General features: G+C 40.9%; 3 protein-coding genes across 6 annotated transcripts in view; 1 reads left to right on the top strand and 2 right to left on the bottom strand.

The window, feature by feature from the left end:
• Positions 1 to 5,261, bottom strand: part of LOC139479923 (HEAT repeat-containing protein 1-like) — a 60,168-nt gene extending 54,907 nt beyond the window's left edge. The window contains exons 1-5 of one of the 3 annotated variants that reach the window (XM_071262846.1): positions 5,178 to 5,261; positions 4,227 to 4,400; positions 3,540 to 3,756; positions 1,880 to 2,024; positions 193 to 294 (exon numbers count right to left, since the gene is read on the bottom strand). In XM_071262846.1, the coding sequence (XP_071118947.1) occupies positions 193 to 294; positions 1,880 to 2,024; positions 3,540 to 3,756; positions 4,227 to 4,371 (609 nt within the window). In that variant the 5' untranslated portion in view covers positions 4,372 to 4,400; positions 5,178 to 5,261. Of the gene's footprint in view, positions 1 to 192; positions 295 to 1,879; positions 2,025 to 3,539; positions 3,757 to 4,226; positions 4,419 to 5,108 lie in introns of all 3 variants that reach the window. The other 2 variants (XM_071262848.1, XM_071262847.1) reach the window with 2 other exon arrangements.
• Positions 5,262 to 5,372: 111 nt separating this feature from the next.
• LOC139479927 (armadillo repeat-containing protein 7-like) lies at positions 5,373 to 12,976 on the top strand. Of its 2 annotated transcripts, XM_071262860.1 has the most exons (7): positions 5,373 to 5,489; positions 6,837 to 6,935; positions 7,576 to 7,644; positions 8,456 to 8,522; positions 8,768 to 8,838; positions 11,105 to 11,196; positions 11,808 to 12,976. In XM_071262860.1, the coding sequence occupies exons 1-7, from the start codon at positions 5,381 to 5,383 to the stop codon at positions 11,931 to 11,933; spliced, it is 633 nt and encodes a 210-aa protein (XP_071118961.1). In that variant the 5' UTR covers positions 5,373 to 5,380; the 3' UTR covers positions 11,934 to 12,976. The 2 variants fall into 2 exon arrangements, with proteins under 2 accessions (XP_071118961.1, XP_071118962.1); XM_071262861.1 differs by lacking the exon at positions 7,576 to 7,644.
• Positions 12,977 to 13,735: 759 nt separating this feature from the next.
• LOC139479922 (sushi, von Willebrand factor type A, EGF and pentraxin domain-containing protein 1-like) overlaps positions 13,736 to 23,121 on the bottom strand; it is a 74,313-nt gene continuing 64,927 nt past the window's right edge. The window contains exons 31-36 of the mRNA XM_071262845.1: positions 21,433 to 21,612; positions 20,684 to 20,863; positions 18,916 to 19,011; positions 17,060 to 17,155; positions 16,370 to 16,463; positions 13,736 to 14,752 (exon numbers count right to left, since the gene is read on the bottom strand). Of these exons, the coding sequence (XP_071118946.1) occupies positions 14,722 to 14,752; positions 16,370 to 16,463; positions 17,060 to 17,155; positions 18,916 to 19,011; positions 20,684 to 20,863; positions 21,433 to 21,612 (677 nt within the window). The 3' untranslated portion in view covers positions 13,736 to 14,721. The remainder of the gene's footprint in view (positions 14,753 to 16,369; positions 16,464 to 17,059; positions 17,156 to 18,915; positions 19,012 to 20,683; positions 20,864 to 21,432; positions 21,613 to 23,121) is intronic.

Here is a 23,121-nt window from a genome sequence, read left to right as displayed (position 1 = left end):
TTAAATACAATATTTACAGTCATCATACACAATAAGACATATGCACCTTAAGATTTGCTGTGCTATTTTTAAAAACTACTAAAATGTTTTTTAAAAACTACTAAAATGTTAAAGTCATAGATTCAGAATTGAGATGCCCTTCAGAATCAAAGATACACAGTTTGTTCATGAGATGAAAGATGCCAAACTTACCTTTACAAACTTCGGGACCATATCACAGAGGAAAGAGAGGAAGGCTGTGTTCTTCCAACAATGGCTGATCAAGGTGGACCTTGCTAGGTGCACTCCGGGTTTCTGACAAACAGTAACCATACACCAAATAGAGTAAACAAAAGAATACATATGACACAGATCCAGTATGACACCTAGGTAACTTTCCCTTCCAGGTTACCTCCCTTTGAAGCAGTTCCGCCAAGCTCCCCACAAAAGCCTGTTGACAGGGCTCTCTATACTACCACTGCCGCCAGACAACTCCCCTTGCCACATCATTGAGCTTAGCATGCCACATGCTTCGAAGTGAACTCGCAACCAACTGACCTTCACATTTACATCAAGTGATCACTGTCTTGAGGCCGAATGTTCTTCCTCTAACTTAAAGATTTTCTATGTTTTTCAATTTGAATTTCCATTTCATTTCAACTACCATTGATTTAGTGAGAATGTAATTTTGTGTGCTTTTTTGTTAGTCTCGAATCAAATTAAACAAACAAAATGTAAATTAATGTGGGAAGAAGTCAGCTGTAAAGCTATTCAAAATTCACTATGATGTCCCAAAGACAAACAGACAAACATAAATGTCAAAACATTTGGGGTTAGAGGACAAATTTCAAGATTCCATACTAATGGCAGCGATGTTACCATTGGGAAGGAGCTTGCAGGTTTACATCTCATTAAAATCATATCTTAGTTCTCGCTATCGCTAACCAAAGATCTGAGGACATCCCATTACGGGTCACGTCAGAATGACCTTTCGCGAACATTGACCGACCAATGAAATGACTGACAAGAAATCGACATTTGCCAATCAGAAGGCAGCTATCCTGAGCTTTATGACACTAGTTTCAAACTGGCGACTACGCTTCACAACATATTTTGACGTATTTTCGATTAAAAAATTTAAAATCTGACCAAAACAACATTCTGGAATGGCTTATAGATGGCCTAGATTGTATGAATTTTATCATAAAACCCGCAACTGTCGTTCGGAATACCCCATGTTAAATTTTTTGAAGTTGCATGATTAGAAAACACATTCCGCCCGTCACTTTCAGGATCTGGTCAGCCACACTCTGATTGGTTGATTGAAAGGTCATGCTGACATGACCCGTAATGGGATGTCCTAAGATCTTTGTTTAGCGGTAGCGAGAACTAAGATCTGATTTTAATGAGATTGACAACTTGATTGCATTTAAAATATCAAACTGAACAAGTTGGGACCACCACAATAACATATTACGCCCTTGTAGTTACATTGATCCATTCAATTATTGCACAATCACATCAATACAATTTATCAAATTAAATTACATTTTTAAAATGTAATTGCTACAAATCTTCACATTCATCAAGATCCTGTCAGACAATGCTATCATAATGTTAATAAATCCAAATTTCTGGTGTATGAAAGAAATATACTACAGCTCAATCCCAACAGTCTTCATGAAACTATGGGTGTGCAAGGCAAACCAGTGGTGGATAACATGAGCAACCCATCAATGCCGTCAGGGTCCATCGACACACAACCAGTGATTCTCGTAGTAGTTGGCTCTTGGAACTATCATGGGTATTGGGGACTAGCCTACCCCAAGATTCCCTACAAGGGTGTTCCTGGCATTAGACGGACATTTGTAAGAGCAAATGAAGAGAAGGAATAGGCCACCTGTATGGACTGCAGCCAGCTCCAGTGTCGGACATCCTTGTTGTTGAGATCCAGCAACTGGACAGCTCGGACGAAGATCTTCGTGTCGTGATAGGGCAGGATACACATCATCAGGTCATCCACGTTGTAGAAGTGGATGTGATATCTGGGACAAAAGGAGACAGATTCGTAACAATTCTACAACAGTTAGACCTCAACCTTACCCTCAGTATTTCAACTTCATGGCTCTGCTTCAGACCAAGGTTTGAATTTGTTTTGTTTGTTTATTGTATAACGCCACACTCAGCAATACAGCAATATTCCAGCTATATGACCGTAGTCTGTAAATAATCAAGTCTGGACCAGACAATCCTGTGACTGACATCATGAACATCAATCCACGCAATTGGGATGGATGACATGTATCAACCAAGTAACCCGAACCCGTTAGTTGCCTCTTACGACAAGCATGGGTTGCTGAAGACCTATTCTAACCCGGATCTTCACAAATCCATGACTAGTGGAATCTAGTACATCTAAGGGATACAACTCTGATCAGCAAACTAGAGCACATTAGACGACTGGGCAGCCAATATCCACTAAAGCAGATACTTTTTCCTCATTTTAATCCAAACATTTTAAACTTCTTGTTTAACTCATTTTTAGGGATAAATCCTTGTCAGTATGTAGGAAAATAAAATGTAAATATTTATTCAAAACCCTCTATGAATATGTCACTGTGAGTGTTGTAACAGTTGTTGAGCGTGTCACATCATTTCACCAACTGTAACCAATTGCAGTTTAACCATTTGTTTGAGAAAGATTTTTGTGCTGGGACACATGTTTGTTTTAGTGGCATAAAAAAGTTTGACCCAAATTTTGTGGGGTCAGTGGAGCACATAAAAGCATGGTAAACCAATTAGAAAAAAGACTTACCTAACAAAAAAAATTTGAAATTTTCCAATAAATTGTATATTTATATACTCATATTCTCTCACACTATGCATTTCCTCTTTCCTCTTCGATTTTAAGTGGAAACTCTGCAAATCCTATCAGTGACGGAGATGTCACGGAGATAGGGGGAGGCGAAAACTGTATCTGACTTCCAAAAGCTTCCTCAAATGATGGCGGAGAGGGTGCAATTGCTGTGCAAGGCTATGGTGGATGTGGCAGCCCAAGTTTCATGTGGGTTGCATGCAACAGGTGAAGGTAGCCCAGCGAAAGTGAAAGCATGTAGGATGATCGAGTGGGGCCAGAAGATCGTGGTATGGTAAACTTCCTTTAGTGCCGCAGTCGAGAGTGGTATGAAGAGCCTCTTCCAGGAGCATGGACATGGACTTGCAGGCGTCAAGTATGAAGCGCTTTCATTGGACACAAGATACTTTTCCGAACCCAAGATGGACAATGCTGGCATCATAAAAAGGCAATCAGACGGTCCTTGAAGCTGATTCTCCACCACAAAATCCCAGGGAAGACCCAATAATAATGGGAGGTGACCATGGTGATGCTGGGGTGTGTTCTGGCGGATTCTTTTTGAGAAGCTGACAACTCTGCTCAAGCATGTTTCCACACAGAATCAAAGAAGAAAGAAGAAATGCATAGTGTGAGATAGGACAGGTTAAAAATTACACTTTGGTTCAAAAACTTGTGAAAAAACAACCCAGATATGCTACTGCCTTACCTCTGAATTAACCATTCAACAGACTTTTGGGCTGCCTTGAGTAAGAAAAATGGAGATAGTTTCAGCAGAAATTTGGAGATGACGGTGTTGAGTTTTTTGTTGACTTCCTTGGATTGGACGCTTCTCTCGAAGGTGAGGGAGCCCTCGCTGAATAGACTCTCATGGAAGTCCAGGAAGGAGGGGTCAATACCCTCCAGCTCCTCAATACCATTCACACCTGTAACACACAACACCAAAATAAAGTCCAAATTTGCAATTTGGGTACCGAACCCCCTATTTCAAGACCCCTACCCGTTGTAGGTGTCAAGAGTTGGGTACACAAAATGTGAATAATTTTACCAAAGCCCTGGCAAAAAGTATATAGATATACATGTATGCATAAAAGGATCTGGTCATGCACACACTGATGTCTGTAGGAGTGTGTGCATAGTCAGAGAGAAATACGAAAATTAGTGACTTTTGGTGTTACTATGGTGATTAGTGAATTTTTTCATTAATTGTCAAAATTAAAAAAGATCCTGATGATGAACATAGAGCCACAAGAATTCTTCTGGGATAAATAAAAGTCTGACCTGGACACTCTCACCTCTCATCAGTGCCCTTAACATCACAAACTGGGGGTTCCGAGAACCTCAGTTTACATAGTTTAACAAAGAAAACTATATACCCTGATGTAACATTACATACCTAGGGCATAGAAGGTCTCTTTATCAAATGTAGCAGCATCTTTGGGGTCGAAGAGAAGAGAGACTTTCCGCTTGTCTTCCCCGAGTATGGCCTGTGTGTGAGGGACAGCCAACTGCTGGAGCTGACGGGCTAGAGACGTCGCCATCCTCACTCACGTCACTGTGTACCAGCTATCTATTAAATACAAGCAATCTATGATCAATCAATAAACAACAGAATTTGAGTGAAGGTTGTTTCAGAATATATTGGGCTGTCAGTTAAATCCACGCCATATCATGGCATCCTGTTGATAAGCATTGTGAACCAGTGGTTGCTGGCATGAGCAACAATCTATGTCAAGATATATGACACCATAATTTATTAGTTTGTTTTTTAACGTCACACTCAGCAATATTCCACGTATATGACAGCAATCTGTAAATAATCTCGTCTCCAGAGATTGACATCATGAGCATAAATCAACACATTTCGGATTCGATGACGTGCATCAACCAAGTCAGCGAGCCTGACCACCTCATCCTAATCTCTTACGACAAGCATGGTCACCTTTTACAGCAAGAATGGGTTGCTGAAGACCAATTCTAACACGGATCTTCACAGCAACACCATGCATAGATCATATACATGATATACAAGACATGCATCTGAGATGAAAGGCTGGAATTATTAATACCTGGGCTCTATGCTTTAGCATAGTTAACAGTCAATGTCATAGCTGCTTAACAATTTAGGAAAGATTTCAGCCCATAAACGCTGCTTCAAATTTTGCTTGGGTGTGGGAAACCTAACCCTAACCCGACAGCAATGTTTTTAATACAACTTTCTAGTCAAGGGTAATGATCTTTAAAATAATCGAGGCAAGGCTTACGGACGAAGTCTTACCAAACACGCTTCAAGTATTCAACACAAAATCAAGTGTTTCAAGGAATGATGTTAAAACTGTTGCTTTACCATATAAAACACCCAATATCTTGTGCAAGTCAGACCCGAGCACTTTTCAACACGTGGGTTACAAGTCGGAAGTTGTTATATACGATGCGGAGCTAAGCAATATAAGACGTTTCGGAGGAATTGACTGGGTCCTGTCTATTACAAGAAATTAACGGATCCGCTAAGGGGAAAAAACTTCTAGTCCTTAGAATCAAGTGTAAACAATGTTCAGCTCTCAAGAATATCTGGACAAGAAGACGGGTCCGTATGGCATCGGCAGATTCAGTTACTTGCAGTCGCTGGTTACAGAATACCAGGACATCGATGACCAAGGTTAGATAGCAACGAAAAGATCAAGACAACCTGCAACGGCCACAGGAAAGGGAGATCACGAGGTCCCCTTTTTTCGCGCACCAAAACATTTATGGGTGTAACTTTAAACAAATGAAATTGCGTTATTAAATCTGATACGGTATAAGACTGTGGGGGTATACCTCGAAACTACGATGTCGAATCACCCTACTGTTTGTCTGATCCAACTAAATACAATCCTTTTACCATGTTTAGACAAAGCCAAATAGTATCACAGTATATCTAACCAAGTCATTGCTGGTCCCATTAGTCACTGCGTACGGCAAGCATGGGTTGTTGAAGACCTATTCTACCCTGGATCTTCACGGGTCTGTTGTGTTTGAAATCAAAATATCATAATAGTAATACAGGATATTCGTGATAATGACAGCAATGATCATGTTGATGATGCAGTTGAGGAAATTGTAATGTGACGTCCCATAACAAGCGTATTACCCATTGTCCCTGTCTGTCCCTGCATCTGAGGGTCATCATGGTCATTTCTTGACTAATCTGTCTCACAGTCCCTGAACCAATTCATTTTCCCTTCCGCCCACTCCTTTCTGTAATGCAAAAGTCCTATATGAAGCAAGTCTAGATTTTCCAAAGTATCTCCCAACTCCCAACTTAGGGCTGCTGCTCAGTTATTTGTTTCTTTCAAAATTCTATATTTAAGCATTAGTCTATGTCTTGACATTCAGACCCCATTGCAGCTCTTGGGTGGACTGCATGATGCTTCTGAATGACCATATATATACCGTATTTGACGTAATAAGCGCCCAGGGCACTTTCAAAATTAGATATAGGGGGCTCTTATTAGAATATTATCTTGGTGGAAAAAAATGTTTATGTACAACAGATATATTTTTCCAGAATGTAACTGCCCATGATTAAGGGTGCATATAACAGACGTGCTAATTGGGATTGTTCACCAGCCAATATTTAGCAAATGTCACCGTGGGCGCTTATTAGAGCTGGGCACTTATTACGTCGAATATGGTATATGAGTACAGTTGAATGTTCTTAATCTCACATTAAATTTAACAGTATAGAATTTCAGTGTAACAACAGTTGACAATATACACTAAAACCTTACTAGTCCAGACCTTTATTTGGGGCTCCTATATATCAATGGTATATGGAACTCTTTGGGGATGTCTCTATGTTCATGCTAATAATGCTTTTGTCTTTTAGGCGGGATTTAACAAATTACATGAATATATAAATGCTTAAAGACCAAGATCAAAGAAATCTTACAGATGGATATATATAACAATGCTCTACAAATGGCGTACAAATAAATTTATGATAGAATTCTCTTTTTTCCAGAAGCTAAATGTCAAGTACTGGCCAACCTTGCTAACTTTGCATATGACCCAATTAATTATGACTACTTCAGGAAGCTGAACGTACTGGACCTGTTTCTGGGTAAGACTCATGACTGATGATGAACTCCCTTAGCAGAGATTTTTTATCACAAAGCAGTCAATCTATTTGTAATATTACTCAACTGGAAATCATACCACACATTTCATGAGCCACAATCATGCAGTTAAGACTCATTTAGTTAATGCAAGAGAATTTGTTATATTCCTTTTAGCTCACCTTAAAGAAGGATGAAGGCAGCAAACATGATGGGTACAATTTTGATGCTGATGAAAACATTAGTGTTTTCTTCAGAGGATCAAACTTGATGACTGTTAGTTTGTTGTTTAACGCTGCACTCAGCTATAATCCGGTCAGTAAATAATCAAGTCTGGACCACACAATCCAGTGCTTGACATCATGAGCATCGATCTACACAATTGAGATACGATGACATGCATCAACCAAGTCAGCAAGCCTTACCACCCGATTCCGCTAGTCGCCTCTTACGGTACAAGGTGGTTGAAACCCTGGAACATGTTTCTGAGATTTGCATCTCTTAGGCATTCCTCCCACATTAACATGATTAAGTTGACACACCAAGATATAACTGGAATACTGTTTTAAAGCAACATTAAATCCAATTTTTCATCTTGATACTGTCAGTATTTGCTTGAGACCGCCGTATTTGATTATTTGCCAGATGCACTAGATGAATCGGATGAGAAGCTGGTAGAGTTTGGGGTCGGTGGTTTGTGTAACTGTGTGCTAGGTAAGTACTGATGTACACACTTGTGTGGTAGTTAGAACGACAGGCGAGGTGAGGAGATATGGTGTTGAACGTCACTTTCAGCATCATTGCACTTGTTTTTATTGTAAATAGCGATCTTGTGGCCGTGGGTGCTTGTACTTGTCTGAACTAATGCCTATTTTCTTCATAGTGTTAGTCCAGTGAAATACCTTGCTGCAGTTTAACATGAATACCTCATTCCGACACAGTATACTGCTCCAAGCCGACCAGTCCTGGTTTTAGTCCCCTTAATGCCAAACACCAGGCTAGGTAACAACAAGTACCATCTTTTTAAGTCTGTTGGTATGACATGGCCAGGGATTGAACCATATGACATACATCATGTACATGCGAGATGTCTGTCAGATGACATGGATGAAATAACGCATAGGCTTCAGTATTTTGAAGTTTAATGTTCAAATGTATGTTATATACATGATAAACATTAGAAAGTTCCTTGAGATTTCGACCCGTGAAGATCTGGGGTAGAATAGGTCTTCAGCAACCCATGCTTGCCGTAAAAGGCGACTTTGCTTGTTGTAAGAGGCGACTAACGGGATCGGGTGGTCAGGTTCGCTGACTTGGTTGAAGCATGTCATCAATCCCAATTGCATGGATTGATGCACATGATATCAAACACTGGATTGTCTGGTCCAGACTCGATTACTTACAGACCACCATCATATAGCTGGAATATCGCTGAGTGCGGCATAAAACAACAAATCAACCAACTAACCTTGAGATTTTAAAATAAAACGCTCCTCTAATTTGATATTTTCTTTATTCCTCATAGACAAGCTGAACAAGGAATATATTCTTCAGAATGGTGGGGTGGCACTTGTCATCAACTGTTTGTCTAGGTGAGTTGGGGCAATGATAATATAGATTGCATGTCTCTATTAACATGTCATTCTATCTTCCTTCTCACGTTTGTTATAAATGCAGTTGTACCCATGTTTTAAGGACGCTATGCTGTTAATTAGCACAGAATGTATGGACATCAAGTATATTTTGAATATTTCATGCAGACAGCTATTTTCAGGTTAAAATACATTTTAAGCATATCTGATGATGAATCACTTCATCTGTTCACATATTTCTGCAGCCCAGTAGAGGAGACCGTGCTGTCGGCCATCACAACACTGATGTATCTTGTCACCAATGAATCGAAGCAAGGTGGGGTCATGTTCATCTATTTTCTGGTTACCATGGTGACAGAGTATATCTAGATATTTCCTGGACCAGCCGTCTAACACTGTCTAAGGCGCCACAATTTGCTGTGCAGGGTTGCATCCCTTCGGCACACAAGAAATGTATGATCGTTGGTTCGAATCACGGTTCGCGCGATTATGTTTCTAAGTTTTGTCAACATCATGCTAAGGCTCATGGGTTTCACCCAAGTGGTGTCTTTGCATCTCTTCAGGCTTTCCTCCCTAGTCCCAGATCAAGCTGGCACACCGAGATATACTGGAATACTGTTCTAAGTGGCAGTTTACCCATCTCACTCCCTCCAAGGAAAATAACTGCTCACTATGTTACCATGGTTAATCTACAAAGAAACCAATATCATTATCATCTATTTAACATTACAAGTTTGGAGTAAAACATGATTATCATCTATTTAACATAACAAGTATGGAGTAAAACATGATTATCATCTATTTAACATAACAAGTTTGGAGTAAAACAAGATTATCACCTATTTAACATTACATGTATATCTTTGAAGCTGTTGACCATATATACTGAGCAAAAAGAAGTAGGAAATATGAATATTTTGGGCAATATTTTTATGAAATTGTGTGCTGACTCTTCATTACAAAAATTATATCCCCTAAAACATTCATGTTCCCTTACTTTTTTGTTCAGTATTGTATGTCTAGTGCACTATGAGTGAGTGAGTATGGTTTACATTGTACCCATGTCGGGGATTGAACCTGGGTCTTCACCATGACGAGCAAACGCTTTAACCACTAGGCTACCCGACCAACCCCTTAGTCAGTGAGAAAAATTTCATAATATTCATAGAAAGTATTAAATGTCCAAGTGAAAGTGATGCAATAACGACTTGCATAATCCGGTTAAAAAAATAACGTATATGGGGCGTGGCTATGATTGTTATAAGGGGTTCTTATGATAGAGGTTAGCAGGTATTGATGGTAACTTGGTATGAGTGCTTGTGTGACTGAGTACCATGGAAGATCTTATCTCTGAAACCGTATTCAGTGGCACAGATTTTAGTTCACTTAGTGACCACTGATTTGCCTAGGCAAGGTCTGCTTACTTGGCGTGATGCTGTAATATTGCAGTCTACTATGTACACCCCACAGATGCACTCCAGCACTGGATCAAGGGAGGGTGTTCACAGTGTTCATACCTATCACTCCCCCATCCACAATCTGCAGTGACCCAAACAGGAGACCATTGTTTAAAGCACTAGTGGTTTGAAGTTCACCAGCATCACCAAGTTAGCCTCATATTCAGCTCAGTCTTGTTTTTTCTTCAGAGACATCTCCTAAACCACTCTGCTTTCCATGAGCAATTACAGAGCTGAAATTTTGTGTGTGGTCCCTACTTTGGAATCTCTGATATTGTATTCTTGGTGGTGATTCTTGGTTACAATAGGTCCTGAGTAACCTATGCTTGACGTGAGAGGTGACTTGTTGGATCTCTCAGTTGATAGCCAGTCTTTGCACCTAGATGGCTTTAATCACTGCTTTTGCTGGCAGTTCACAGGCCAGTGTAATCTACCAGGACAAACAGCAAAACAAAAAACCTTTTAGGCTGCATAAAAAAATTATATGTTTCTTGGGTAAACAAGGAAGAGAACGGTTGGAAATGTTTATTTTCTATTGAAAACAACAGCGATGCAGGAGGAACACCTTGTATCTTCCCCCCCCCCCCCCCCCACCAAGAATACCAACAAACAAAACTAGGCACATGAAGATCCGGGGTATAAAAGGCCTTCAGCAACCCATGCTTGCTGTAAAAAGTGACTATGCTTGTCGTAAGAGGCGACTAACGGGATCGGGTGGTCAGACTCGCTGACTTGGTTGAAGCATGTCATGGATCCCAATTTTGTGGATCGATGCTCATGACGTCAATCACTGGATTGTCATGTCCAGACTCGATTATTTACAGACCGCCGTCATATAGCTGGAACATTGGTGAGTGCGGCATAAAACAACAAACAAACGAACAAATCTTGTTTATGGATACAAGAGTAAGCTTCATATGACAGGAAATTGGGAAAATATTTTTTATTGGCAATTAAAATGACTGATGCCCAGGATTTAAAAGTGATGTGGCGATGCCCAAGAAACAGTTTCTATTTTTAGCTGTATGTATTTGGTACTGGTTTTACAGCTGGCTGTTCCAACATTCAGACAACATCTTCAGACTCACGTTGCATATAGACTTGGGAACCACCTTGTTCTTCCAGAGATCACAGCCCTGCCTGTGGTGGAGTGTATGCTGAGATTCTCCAGGTCCCTCAACAAGCAGCTCTCCAATCTGGCGCTGGTCTTCCTACAGGTACTAGAACCTTATGGTCACATGGTGTTGTGGATAGAGTGTCTGTTGAAGTGTTTAAGGTCGGGGGTTCAGTCCCCAGCCACGTCATACCAAAAGACAGTAAGAGATGGTACTTGTGGTTTCCTGCCTGTCGCTCGGCATTAAGGGGATTGAAACAAGGACTGGTCATCTCAAAGTCAGTATATTGTCTCTGAGTAGGGTATCCATGTTTAGTTTGTTTGTTAGTTTGTTGTTTAACGCCGCACTCAGCAATATTCCAGCTATATGACGGCGGTCTGTAAAATAATTGAGTCTGGACCAGACAATCCAGTGATTGATATGGGCTTCACACAGATTTGTCTGTGTCATTAATCAGGGTAATCATTACTTGCTACATAAATAAACAAGCGCTGCTTGCTGAATTTTGAATTAATCATCCAAGGACTACCGAATTGGCCCTTTCCTCAAGTGTTATCTAGTGGTACTGCCCTCTCGGTTCATCAGTGAATACTAGGAAATAGATCTAATTTCATTTGATGTCCTTTCAACCTGTTCAATGTTGTCTTGGTGATAAAGTATTGTCACTTTTGAAAGATACACTTTTATGAAATTCCACCATGTTTTGTTTGAAGGACTATTGTACCAGAGCCCAAGTGGAGGAAGCCCAAGCAGTCCAGCAACAGCAGCAGCAGCAGCAGCAGCAGCAACAGCAGCAGCAGCAGCAACAGCCTCACCCTCTCAGTGAGCAGGTCTCCTGAGTCTAGTCATGTATAATCTTTGTCCTCCATGTCTTGGAGCCAAGGAGTTGAGCTGTAGGAAGACTTGCCACACCCCTCCCTGTGTGTAAGGGGTTGGGACTTCTGGGGCGCTTGGTTTGTGGTGACACATGGTGGTCAGAACACGTGATGACTTGTGCATATGTCACAGCTAGGCCATGTGGTGACTTTAGCAAGTGATGACCGGGCCACTTGGTGACTTGAACAAGTGATGACTGGCCAACTCAGTGATGAACAAGTGATGGCAAAGTCATATGGTGATTTGAGCAAGTGATGACTGGGCCACTTGGTGACTTGAACAAGTGATGACTGGCCAACTCAGTGATGAACAAGTGATGGCAAAGTCATATGGTGATTTGAGCAAGTGATGACTGGGTCACTTGGTGACTTGAGCAGGTGATGACTGGGTCATATGGTGACTCGAGCAAGTGATGACTGGGCCACTTGGTGACTTGAGCAAGTGATGACTGGGCCACATGGTGACCCGAGCAAGTGATGACTGGGTCATATGATGACTTTAGCAAGTGATGACTGGGTCATATGGTGACTTGAGCAAGTGATAACTGGGCCACTTGGTGACTTGAGCAAGTGATGACTGGGCCACATGGTGACCCGAGCAAGTGATGACTGGGTCATATGATGACTTTAGCAAGTGATGACTGGGTCATATGGTGACTTGAGCAAGTGATGACTGGGTCATATGGTGACTTGAGCACACAGGGATATCTATCAACAATGATCAAGTGATGACTGGGTCATATGGTGACTTGAGCAAGTAATGGCTGGGTCACATGATGACATGAGCACACAGGGATATCTATCAACAATGATCAAGTGATGACTGGGTCACATGGTGACTTGAGCATGTGATAATTTGAGCATGTTTGATGAATGGAATACTGGATGACACTAGCACACATAAAAGGACCTGAGTTCGGCATTAAACAACAAACAAACAAACATGAAAGGACAAAATGAATGTCTCGCCATGTCAAGAATACTGAATCAAAAAAATGAAAACAAATAAAACAGCATAAATACAGTGTTGTTGTGTGGATGGTGTTGGGAGGTTTTAGTGATGCAGGCAGTGAGGGAAAGCAACATCTCAACAAACAGCTGATGTGATGCAGCTCCTGCGGACAGTGAAGCCTGAGTTCTGTACCAGCTGTAGGACTGCCCCTGGGCCCCTCTAACATACATGGGCCGCCTCCCTGTTCAAGTGGATTGAGAGGAAAGACAGGGATTCGATCCACGTCATACCAAAATATGTTAAAACATGGTACTTGTTGTTACCCTGTCTGGCGCTCGGCATTAAGGGGCTAAAACAAGGATGGTCGGCTTGGAGTCATTATACTGTGTCTGAGTTGATATTCATGTTAAACTGTGGCACGGTATCTCAGTGGGTTAGCACTATAAAACCAGCAAAAGTCTGGACTAGAACACAGACACACACGTGCATGCACATCTGTATGTTAGTGCAATGATCTTGAACACAATGTTAAACCCTATTTCACCTTACATGTGAGCAGTCAGGTAGCCTAGTGGTTAAAGCTTTCGCTCGTCACGCTGAAGACCCGGGTTCGATTCCCGACATGGGTACAATGTGTGAAGCCCATTTCTGGTGTCCCCCGCCGTGATATTGCTGGAATATTGCTAAAAGCGGCGTAAAACCTCACTCACTCACTCACCTTACATATAGGCAGCACATTGTACTGGTGATGGGGGGATGGGAAGTCCTTTGCCAAGAACTTCTTCAAATCACAAGGAAAGACATAATACTTGTACAGGCTTTTTATTTATATTTGGAAACATGCAGATACATTTGAGTCATTTGTCAGTCACAAAATCAAGTTGTAAGCAAGGTATATGTACACGCCTAATAAGAGAAATATGTTAATGTTTTGCATGAAACACTTGTGTCAATCTAGTTTCACTCCCTGATACATCTACCTATGGGTCTACTACATCAAGCAGTCTGGCGTACACTTCACCTGCACCTATGTAGAAAACACAATGTGGTTAAAACACCAATATTATGTATTATCATTGCTTATAAGTACAAGTAAAAACTAAAAATATTAGTTAATATGAATACAGACAACAAGTGTTGACCGATGAATCCAGACTACAACCATGACAACACTGGTGAACATTGTGTGAAGGAGTTGGGGGGGGGGGGGGGGGTACAATAGCATTCAAGGCACTGTTTGACTAAGGTCATAATGAATTGATACCAATTTTTTTTGATCATACTTTTTTTTTGAGCTTGTGTCTTGAAAAGAATATTTTTTTAAACCTGATGATGTTATCACAGGTCAGGTCAACTAAATACTTGCGTGTGACATTAATCGTATTGTTTATATTTTAATATCAATACTTCTTCAGTTTGATGCATTGAAGAGTTTGTCATCTAATATTTAACAATGTCTTGCCCCTGAATTGATATGTGGTATTATTATGGTCTTATGAAAAAGTCACCAACCTCCCACACACACCCATTATAATAAATAACCTTTTTATAAAGAAGAAAACAGGTAGTAATTTTTAAAAACAAACAACTTCTCGTGGGAAAATGGGGATTTTATTGTCTTGCGTTATAATGTACAGACAGTGCTAGTTGAAATCTTCAGAGATCTCCCGGAGAAAGTTAGGATAGACTGGCCTGTGTCCATTACAACATCCCCGACGGAGATGTCTGCCTGTGACCAGTGCATCGCTCACTGGACATGTCTGCCTGTGTCCAGTACAACATATCCAGTCTCACTGACCATTACCCTTTGTTTACCCTGTCAATTCTTTTTCTGAAAAAAACAACCCAACAAATATTACAGAACATTTATATCTTCATCTTGAGTTCAACATTTTGTAGGCAGTGTCCCTTCAAAGGTCAAGTAAATTGAAAAAATTGATTGTGATTTTTTTGCAAATTTTAATTTTTCAAGATACATTTAGTCAATGAGAGTGAATGAGTGAGCATGGTTTTACGCCGCTTTTAGCAATATTCCAGCAATATCACGGCGGGGGACACAAAAAATGGGCTTGACACACATTACCCATGTCGGGAATCGAACCCGGGTCTTCGGCGTGACGAGCGAACGCTTTAACCACTAGGCTACCCGACAACCCCCTTAGTCAGTGAGAAAAATTTCATAATATTCATAGAAAGTATTAAATGTCCAAGTGAAAGTGATGCAATAACACGCTTACTTACTTACTTTGGAGATTTAACGTGCGCTTTCCGACTGATGCGTATTTCGCAAAGTGATGCAATAACACGCTGCATAATCCGGTTAAAAAACTAAACTATATGGGGCGTGGCCAAAAGCTACCAGCCCAGTGGTGACAACTGTTTTCATTGGCTGTTACGTTTGCCGTATTTATCCATGTTGTGATTCTTAGTCATTACGTATACTTTTCCTGCTATTTCTGTTAATCCTACAAACATTGCATACTTTGATGAATGTGTGAAACGACCCTTGATCTTGTCATTGTGAATAATTAAGATAACAATTAAACATCGGTAATTAGAGTTTTATTACAAACACCCTTCAGGGGCAGTAAAACCCCAGCAGCCCTATTCCCTATTCCACACAATAAATGCCTGTCAGGGATTAATCCCCTGAGTAAACAACTGAAGGCATCTTCAGTGTTGTTACTGAAGTGACATAAGTGGTGGACAGGGAAATCAAATGGATGAGCAGACAAGACGATGATTCACAAAACCCAAGGCAGAAGCATGCAGACTGGGTATCGGCCTGAGCATTGAAATTGAACAGCGCATCAAACACAGGGAACCCGTTTTAACCTCCAAGAAGGGGAATCCCAATGGAGGATTTTTTTGTTTCGGGAACAATTTCACCTATGAGTTTTTTATCATCTGTTTTATGCTTTTTCAGTTTTTCAAATCTACTTTTGGTCAAGCATATTTTATTAAGTATGCCCCCAAAGTAACAAATCTGCTAGGTTGCTAGGTTGACTTTACTTGCCCTTTAAACTTATGAGTTAGGATTACAATTCTTTTCTGAAGTTGACAATCTTCAGGTGTAACCAGTTCTCCGCATATAACTTGTTTGTTGCTTAATGCTGCACTTGACAATAATCCTGCTATTTGAAAGCACCCTGAACAAATTCTTATCTGGCCAGACAATCCAGTGATTGATATTATGACAACAATACATATCATCGGCGTATGCAATAAACTAACACACCAAGCCTGACCATAAAGTTGCCTCTTACAAGAAACAATTCCTCAGCAGGAACAAACAGTTTGAAAATCTAGGTAGAAGCACTCAACAATCCACAAATACTGACCCCCTGGAACACACTGGATAACAAAACATTACAGTCGTTGGTGGAGTGTCCTACTATTCAATGGATTGTTTGATTTCAATGAAGTAAAGTCATGATTGTGCTCTTACGTCTCACAAAACGGTGGTAAAAATCCTGAAGTGCACTGGCACCGATTCGGGTACAAACACCTGCCTCCATTTTGACATGGCTGGGAGCAGATTGCTGAAACAAGAGAGTTGACATAATATTTCTACTGATCATTTCATTTAGTAATGCAACATGTCCATATCTGTTTCTGCTTGCATCTTTTAGATGTTACGAGAGATTCAGTGATGCATTAATAGAGATTGTTAGCCCAGTTGGTTTTCATATCATAAATATCATAAATTAGGAATAAAAATTGTATTAAGCGAAATTTGGCTAGCATAATACATGTTTTTTCATAATATGTGATATTTACCATACAAAAACACAAAGTAGGCATTTCTGTACTGTATAATGTCATTTCTAAAGATGAAATTTCACTCAAAGAAGTAGCATAAGAAACCTTGTATTAATATAATGTTGTATGAATACAATGTTTGTGTAACCACCCAATTTATCATCTGATGCAAAATAATTTGCAGCCATGATTGTCTACAGATTTTCCGAACAGAATTCCAGAATTCCAAGGCTATTGCATCGATAATAATATGTGTGATAAATTTTAAAAATGAGAGTATAATTCTGCATTTCAATGTGAATGATTAATATTATTAGCAATGATCAGCGCCATGAGGGTAGAAGCCCCACAAGGTGCTCCCCCTGCAGAGTGTTACCTCTATGACATCTTGTGCCCTCGTAGCCTTGTGGACAGCCACACCTGTAGGGAGCCGCACAGGTGCCGCCATTCAGACACGGCAGGATGCAGATTGCTGTAGAGACAAGCGGTGAGTGAGTGAGTATGGTCTAACATCGCTTTTGGCAATATTCCAGCAATATCACGATGGGGTACACCGGAGAATGGGCTTCACAAATTGTACCCATGTGGGGAATCGAACATAGGTCTTCGGGGAGATGAGCCAACGCTTTAACCACTAGGCTACCCCACCGCCCCAAGACAAGCAGTAATCATTGACAGACCATGTCCTCAGACAGTGCTCATCTCATTCAGAATCAAATACTATGAAGCTCCGCCGATCTGGGTGGTACTGTTCCCAGTGAAATCACCCGGATTAATGTTGAAGAAATGACTCAATCAGATCTAAAATCAGATCTTAGGTCTAGCTGCTGCTAAACAAAGATCTGAGGACATACCGTTAGGAGTCACATCAGAACGACCTTTCATCCGACCAATCAGAGCGTCGCTTACCAGATCATGAAAGTGACAACCGGAATGTGATTTCTAATCATGCAGCCTCGAAAACTTTAAAACGGGGTATTCCGAACGATAGTTACGGGCTTAACAACTGAATCTATACAATCTAGACCATATATTAGCCATTCCAGAATGTTCTTTTGTTCAGGTTTCAAATTTTTAAGCGAGAAATTGTCAAAATATGTTTCGAAGCGTAGTCACCAATTTGAAATTAGTGCGTAAAGCACGACAAAGCTGCCTTCTGATTGGCTAATGTCGACTTCTTGTCAGTAATTCCATTGGTCGGTCAGAGTTTGTGAACAGTCGGTCTGACGTGACCCGTAATGGAATGTCCTCAGATCTTTGTTTAGCTGCAGCGAGAACTAAGATTTGATTTTAATGAGATTGAGAAATGACTTTGCAGACAATTACCATTTGGTGAAACCCAGAGGCACAGATCTCGTGTGAACCCAATCAAGGATGGTGTCAAGACTTCACAGTCTGGTACACACTGATTCATGATAAAAGAATGCAGTGTCTGCAAGCCCAAGACTCTGGGATTTAAACTCACCACAAGCAGATCATGACAGCTAGGGGAGGCAACTCTGCACAGTAAACTACTTCACTTTTGACAGCTACCACAAATTTGATGTGCTAGTACGTGTTAAGATAAACTTGAATAGAGTGAGTGAGTGAGTGAGTTGGTTTAACGCCGCTTTAAACAATATTCCAGTTATATCGCGTCGTGCCAGCTTAATGTGGGAGGAAAGCCCGAAGTGATGCAGGTCTCAGACGTTTACCACTTCGGTGAAACCCACGAGCACAGGTATGGTGCTGACAAACCTAGAAACATAATCGGGGCGAACCGGGATTGGAACCCACAATCAGGTTTCTGGCGTGCCCAAGGGACGCAACTCTGCACAGCGAATCCCTGCGCCTTAGACGACTGGGCCACCCGTGCCCCCAAACTTGAATAGAAAGCTCATGCGTGTAGAGGTAACAGTGTTTTGAAACTGACAGTGATGTTACCATGTTTTTCAATTAACTGAACAGTGACCTCAGATTGATCACGACAATCTTCCAAATCCCAAACTAGATGATGCATATAATAAGATAAGTTGGGGATAAAATAATTTCAAGAGGGTATTTTACCTCATGTGACCTTGGTCTTATGACATGACCTTGTTTTGGTGACAAACATCAATAACCTTCAATGGATACTGAGCTAAATATAGACACACTTCTCAACACAGATTAACTGCATCAGAACATGCCAAAAACACAAAGACCATGAAATATATTTTGCACATGAAATATATTTGAGACTGTATAACTTACCTGTTTGACATCTGATGCCCCCCCATCCTGACATGCATTTGCACTTGTTGAGGCCAACGCATCGTCCACCATTAAGACATTCAAACTTGCACTGAGCTGAAACCAAATAAAGGTGAAGGTGAAATTGGGTTTAACGTCGCGTCCAGGATTATTGCAGGATCGAACACCGGACCTTCCGCTCTCCGGGCGGACGCTCTACCTCTAGACCACGGAGGCGGTCACCAAATAAAGTAGTGTCTAATCAGATCACGTATATTTTGCAGTCATTCAGCACACTGATGAAGTATGATAGGGATGAAGACTGCAGACGCCTCTGTATCTCAGAATCCCTTTGAATAGCGACGTAGTTCCCTAGACTAACATCTAGTCTCTGAAATTAACAGTGGTTAAACAGTGGTTAAATCATAGTTATGAAATATAATAAAAAGGAGCCCAGAGACTTGCATAGGCTTTTACTGGGTATATTTGTTTTAGGGTTGGCACGATAGACTATGTAGTTCCTGCGAGTCTGGTTCAACTTAAGGTGCAAGTTGATGGAGTTTATGACCGCTTTGACAGTATTTCAGTTATGTGACAGCCTGTCAGTTTGATATGGAGGAAAAAAGCTCAAAGGGATGCAGGTCTTACAGTTTACTACTTTCCCGAAAACCCACAATCACGAGATGCTGCTGACAAAACTAGAAACATGATCAGGGCATATCTGAGATTTGAACCATGGTCATAGGTTCCTGACGAATCTAAGGAACGCAACTCCGAAACTTGGATGACTGGGCCAATGGCGTCCTTGTCTTACTTAAGACCTGGGTCAGCTGCAGTAGATAATTACGTTTGAATACCATTAGTTTTACAAACCCAAGCTTCCCCTTGTAATCTCAGATACCAAAGGAACAAATGACCAGACTATAATGTCGGCCGGGTCTAACAAACTAAACTTAATATGAGTTCAGTCAGGGATTTTTCATGGACTCCAACCTTGCTTGGGGCCAAATATCAACCTCACAACAGATCTAGATGACCCAGTGATCCACGCCAATATTGCGTGATGTTACGGAGCCTGATCACCAGATTGTCTTGAGTCAGCTCATAGTCTCATGGGATACCAGGAACCAATTCTACCCCCGAAACCACGAGGTTTTTAACAGGATTTCTCCCTCTTTAAACCTGCTGCAACGCAACTGAAGTCCTAAACTGTTCAATCCCGACTGTGCATTCTGGCTACCCAGATAGCCACACCCTAATTCCACTTATCATACCTCCATGTCAGAATGATGAGATCTGATTGGTCCATGTGATCTTGATAAAATACATTGTAGCACGCCTTGGAGGGAAATCAATTTCTGAGCAGGAGCATAAATCCCTTATACCCTGCCATGAGCAAGACAGCCTACTCATGGTTTTCTGAGAGGCAGAATAAATCCTTTATACCCCGCTTCGAAGCAAACAGCCGCACGCTTTTTCCGAGTCAGCGAAAGTCACGTGACACAGCCTAAACGTAACCTTAGCTCAATCGACCAGCTGTTTTCTATCAAAACATTGTGTTAATTGTGTTAATTGTGTTAATTCTTTTACAATGTCACATTAAAGCATATCGGTATAAGCTTGTTGTAGAAGAATCACTCGGGGTATATTGTTTTTTTTGCGTCCCTCGTCTCCGGGGGAGACGCAAGACACATAAACCCCCATGTACTCCGAGTGATCCTGCCACAACTTATAACACCTCCTGGTATATGGTGTGTGTTTCTCTATTTGGACTACTGTGACAGTTTACCTGAACACCCGATCTCGCCGTCCCAATCACCGGTCTCTCCACACGTCAACCTGGGTGGTATCCTAGCTGGGGTCAGGCCAGGCCGGCACATGAACATGACGTGGTCACCATAGAAATAGGACCGACCAATCAGCATCACGTTCACCATGTCTCTGATCTTGGGACGACCACAGTAGATTTCTGTGACAGATGACAATAACAGTCAAACGCCTTGAAGAGATTGCATGAAAGCAGGGCCAAGAAAAGTTCAGTTTGCCAGGTCGAGTGATTGCTCCTTAATGTCATGTGTGTATGTTAATCAATGTGTGTATCAATAACATATAGGTCTAGTCGTCGATAATGGAGTAATTAGCAAATAGTTTTGGTCAGACCCTAATTTTACGCAATCCCTTCATTTAAGAAGAACATAGGTCTGAGACGATGCATGGACCATATATATCACTATCTGAAAATGTTAGATTTACGACTGGCGATAATGCTCCTATGAAAGTATATCAGTTAAAAACGCAACAAAACCCTTTCCATATTCAATAGAAATCACTGCTGAAAGCAAAGTCGATTGTATGATTCTGACAATATCATGAGCTTGTGTTTATGAATCACAGTCAAATAGTGATGATACCAGGTGTTTGGGAAAGGTGAGCGTATCCTGCCCTAGTAGTGGCACCCAGCACAAACACATGCAAATGCAAGGCAATTGTCACCTGAAAAAATACAGGAACAGGTATTGTTTCAGCCATGGTACTCACTGGCACAGTGTCCAGTTGGCCTTGACCACAGTCCACCCTCCAGGCACACGGCCATCATGTTCCCCTGGGGCTGGTACCCGGCCTCACATTCTATAGTGGCGCTGTCCCTCACCAGATACCCTGACCGGATCTCGGCCGTGTTGGGAAGATCCACTCTCGGCTGACAGAAGTCAGCAACACCTGAGGAAAGAAAAAGCTGAAAGTTACTATAAGTAATCTTATGACTTGGGTCAAAAATAGTTAGTTCAAAAACCATATAATCGAGGGTTGAAAAATTAAAAAATATATTCCCGTGTTATGGGTTTTCGAAGGTTTAAGAAACATTGATAGTTTTCTCTCTAATCACATGAACAACTGAAAAACATCTCATTCACTTAAGAAAGAAAACTTTCTCTTAAAAACAGGTCGTCATCTGAATATTTACATTGTCTGTGTGACACCAAAACCCTTGTTATAGCGCGAGTAATTACACATCGCTGTTATAGCGCGAGTAATAGCAATAAACATGTCCGTCCGAAAACCTATGATGTCCGAAAACCTATGATCCGACGATATATGCAAAAACGTTTGTAATTGATTTCTTTAAAATATTTTCGCGAGGTTAAAATTAAAATGGATACAAAAGTACATGTGCTCAGCAAGATTGGACAGTTAAGTCACAGCACTACAGGCAGCACGTACATCATACTTGTTTTGGTATTGTTTTTGTTTTTGCTGTAGCATGTCACTACATTTTATGGTTTGTTTTATCACTACACGATCATATGCAATCTGTCTTGAGCTCCATTTCTACATTTAAATCTTTGAGGTTTTGTTTGTTGCTTGACAAGCTGCAGACAATCCACAATCTCAATAAAATCCCATTAGGGTTCACGTCAGAAGGACTTTTCGCGAACTTTGACCGATCAATGAAATGACTGACAAGAAACGACATTAGCCAATCAGAAGGCAGCTTTCTCGAGCATATTTTGACGTATTCTCGATTAAAAATTTTAAAACTGATAAAAAGAACATTCTGGAATGGCTGATGGCCTAGATTGTATGGATATAATCACGAAACCCGTAACTGTCATTAGGAATACCTTCTGTTAAATATTTCGAGGTTGCATGATTAGAAAACACATGCCGTGTGTCACTTTCATGATCTGGTAAGCGACGCTCTGATTGGTTGGATGAAAGGTCGTTCTGACGTGACCCGTAATGGGATGTCCTCAGATCTTTGCAGTGAGAACTAAGATCTGATTTTAATGAGATTGGACAATCCAGTGATTAATATTATGTTGTCCGGGTACAATGACACACAACCAATTTTTGCCTGACCACCCGATCCATTTGATTGTCTCGTTAGTCGACAAACATAGGTTACTGGGGACCGACTCTAACCCTGAGTTCCCTCCCTCAATGGACAAATAAAGTCATCAAAAGAAAACTACATATGAAACAGGTAGCATGTAATTGTTCTTCTAACTGAAGTTGTGGATCTTGTTGTCAGAACAAAATAGCAGATTAGAGGAGAATCAGTCAGGAAGTGGGGTGGAAATAAATCAAATTGAAGTGTCTTTTTTTACCACATTTGAAAACTGGACGATTCTATCTGTCTTGACATTATATGAGGTGAGGTGTGGTGAAATTTGGCTTAACATTGCGTCCAAGATTATTGCACTTATATAGCGACGTGCGTGTGTGTGT

The sequence above is a fragment of the Haliotis cracherodii genome, unplaced genomic scaffold (genome assembly GCF_022045235.1).
Source record: "Haliotis cracherodii isolate W230 unplaced genomic scaffold, xgHalCrac1.p SCAF_4, whole genome shotgun sequence".
In the NCBI taxonomy this organism is placed as follows: Eukaryota; Metazoa; Mollusca; class Gastropoda; order Lepetellida; family Haliotidae; genus Haliotis; species Haliotis cracherodii.
The sequence above is the reverse complement of the archived record's forward strand: the minus strand, read 5'-3'. Positions and strand labels throughout refer to the sequence as shown.

Coding starts and splice junctions, on each gene's coding strand:
- LOC139479927 (XM_071262860.1), top strand. CDS start 5,381: ATGTTCAGCTCTCAAGAATATCTGGACAAGAAGACGGGTCCGTATGGC. Junction 5,490..6,836: donor CCAGGACATCGATGACCAAG/GTTAGATAGCAA, acceptor TCTTTTTTCCAG/AAGCTAAATGTCAAGTACTG. Junction 11,197..11,807: donor TGGCGCTGGTCTTCCTACAG/GTACTAGAACCT, acceptor TTTTGTTTGAAG/GACTATTGTACCAGAGCCCA.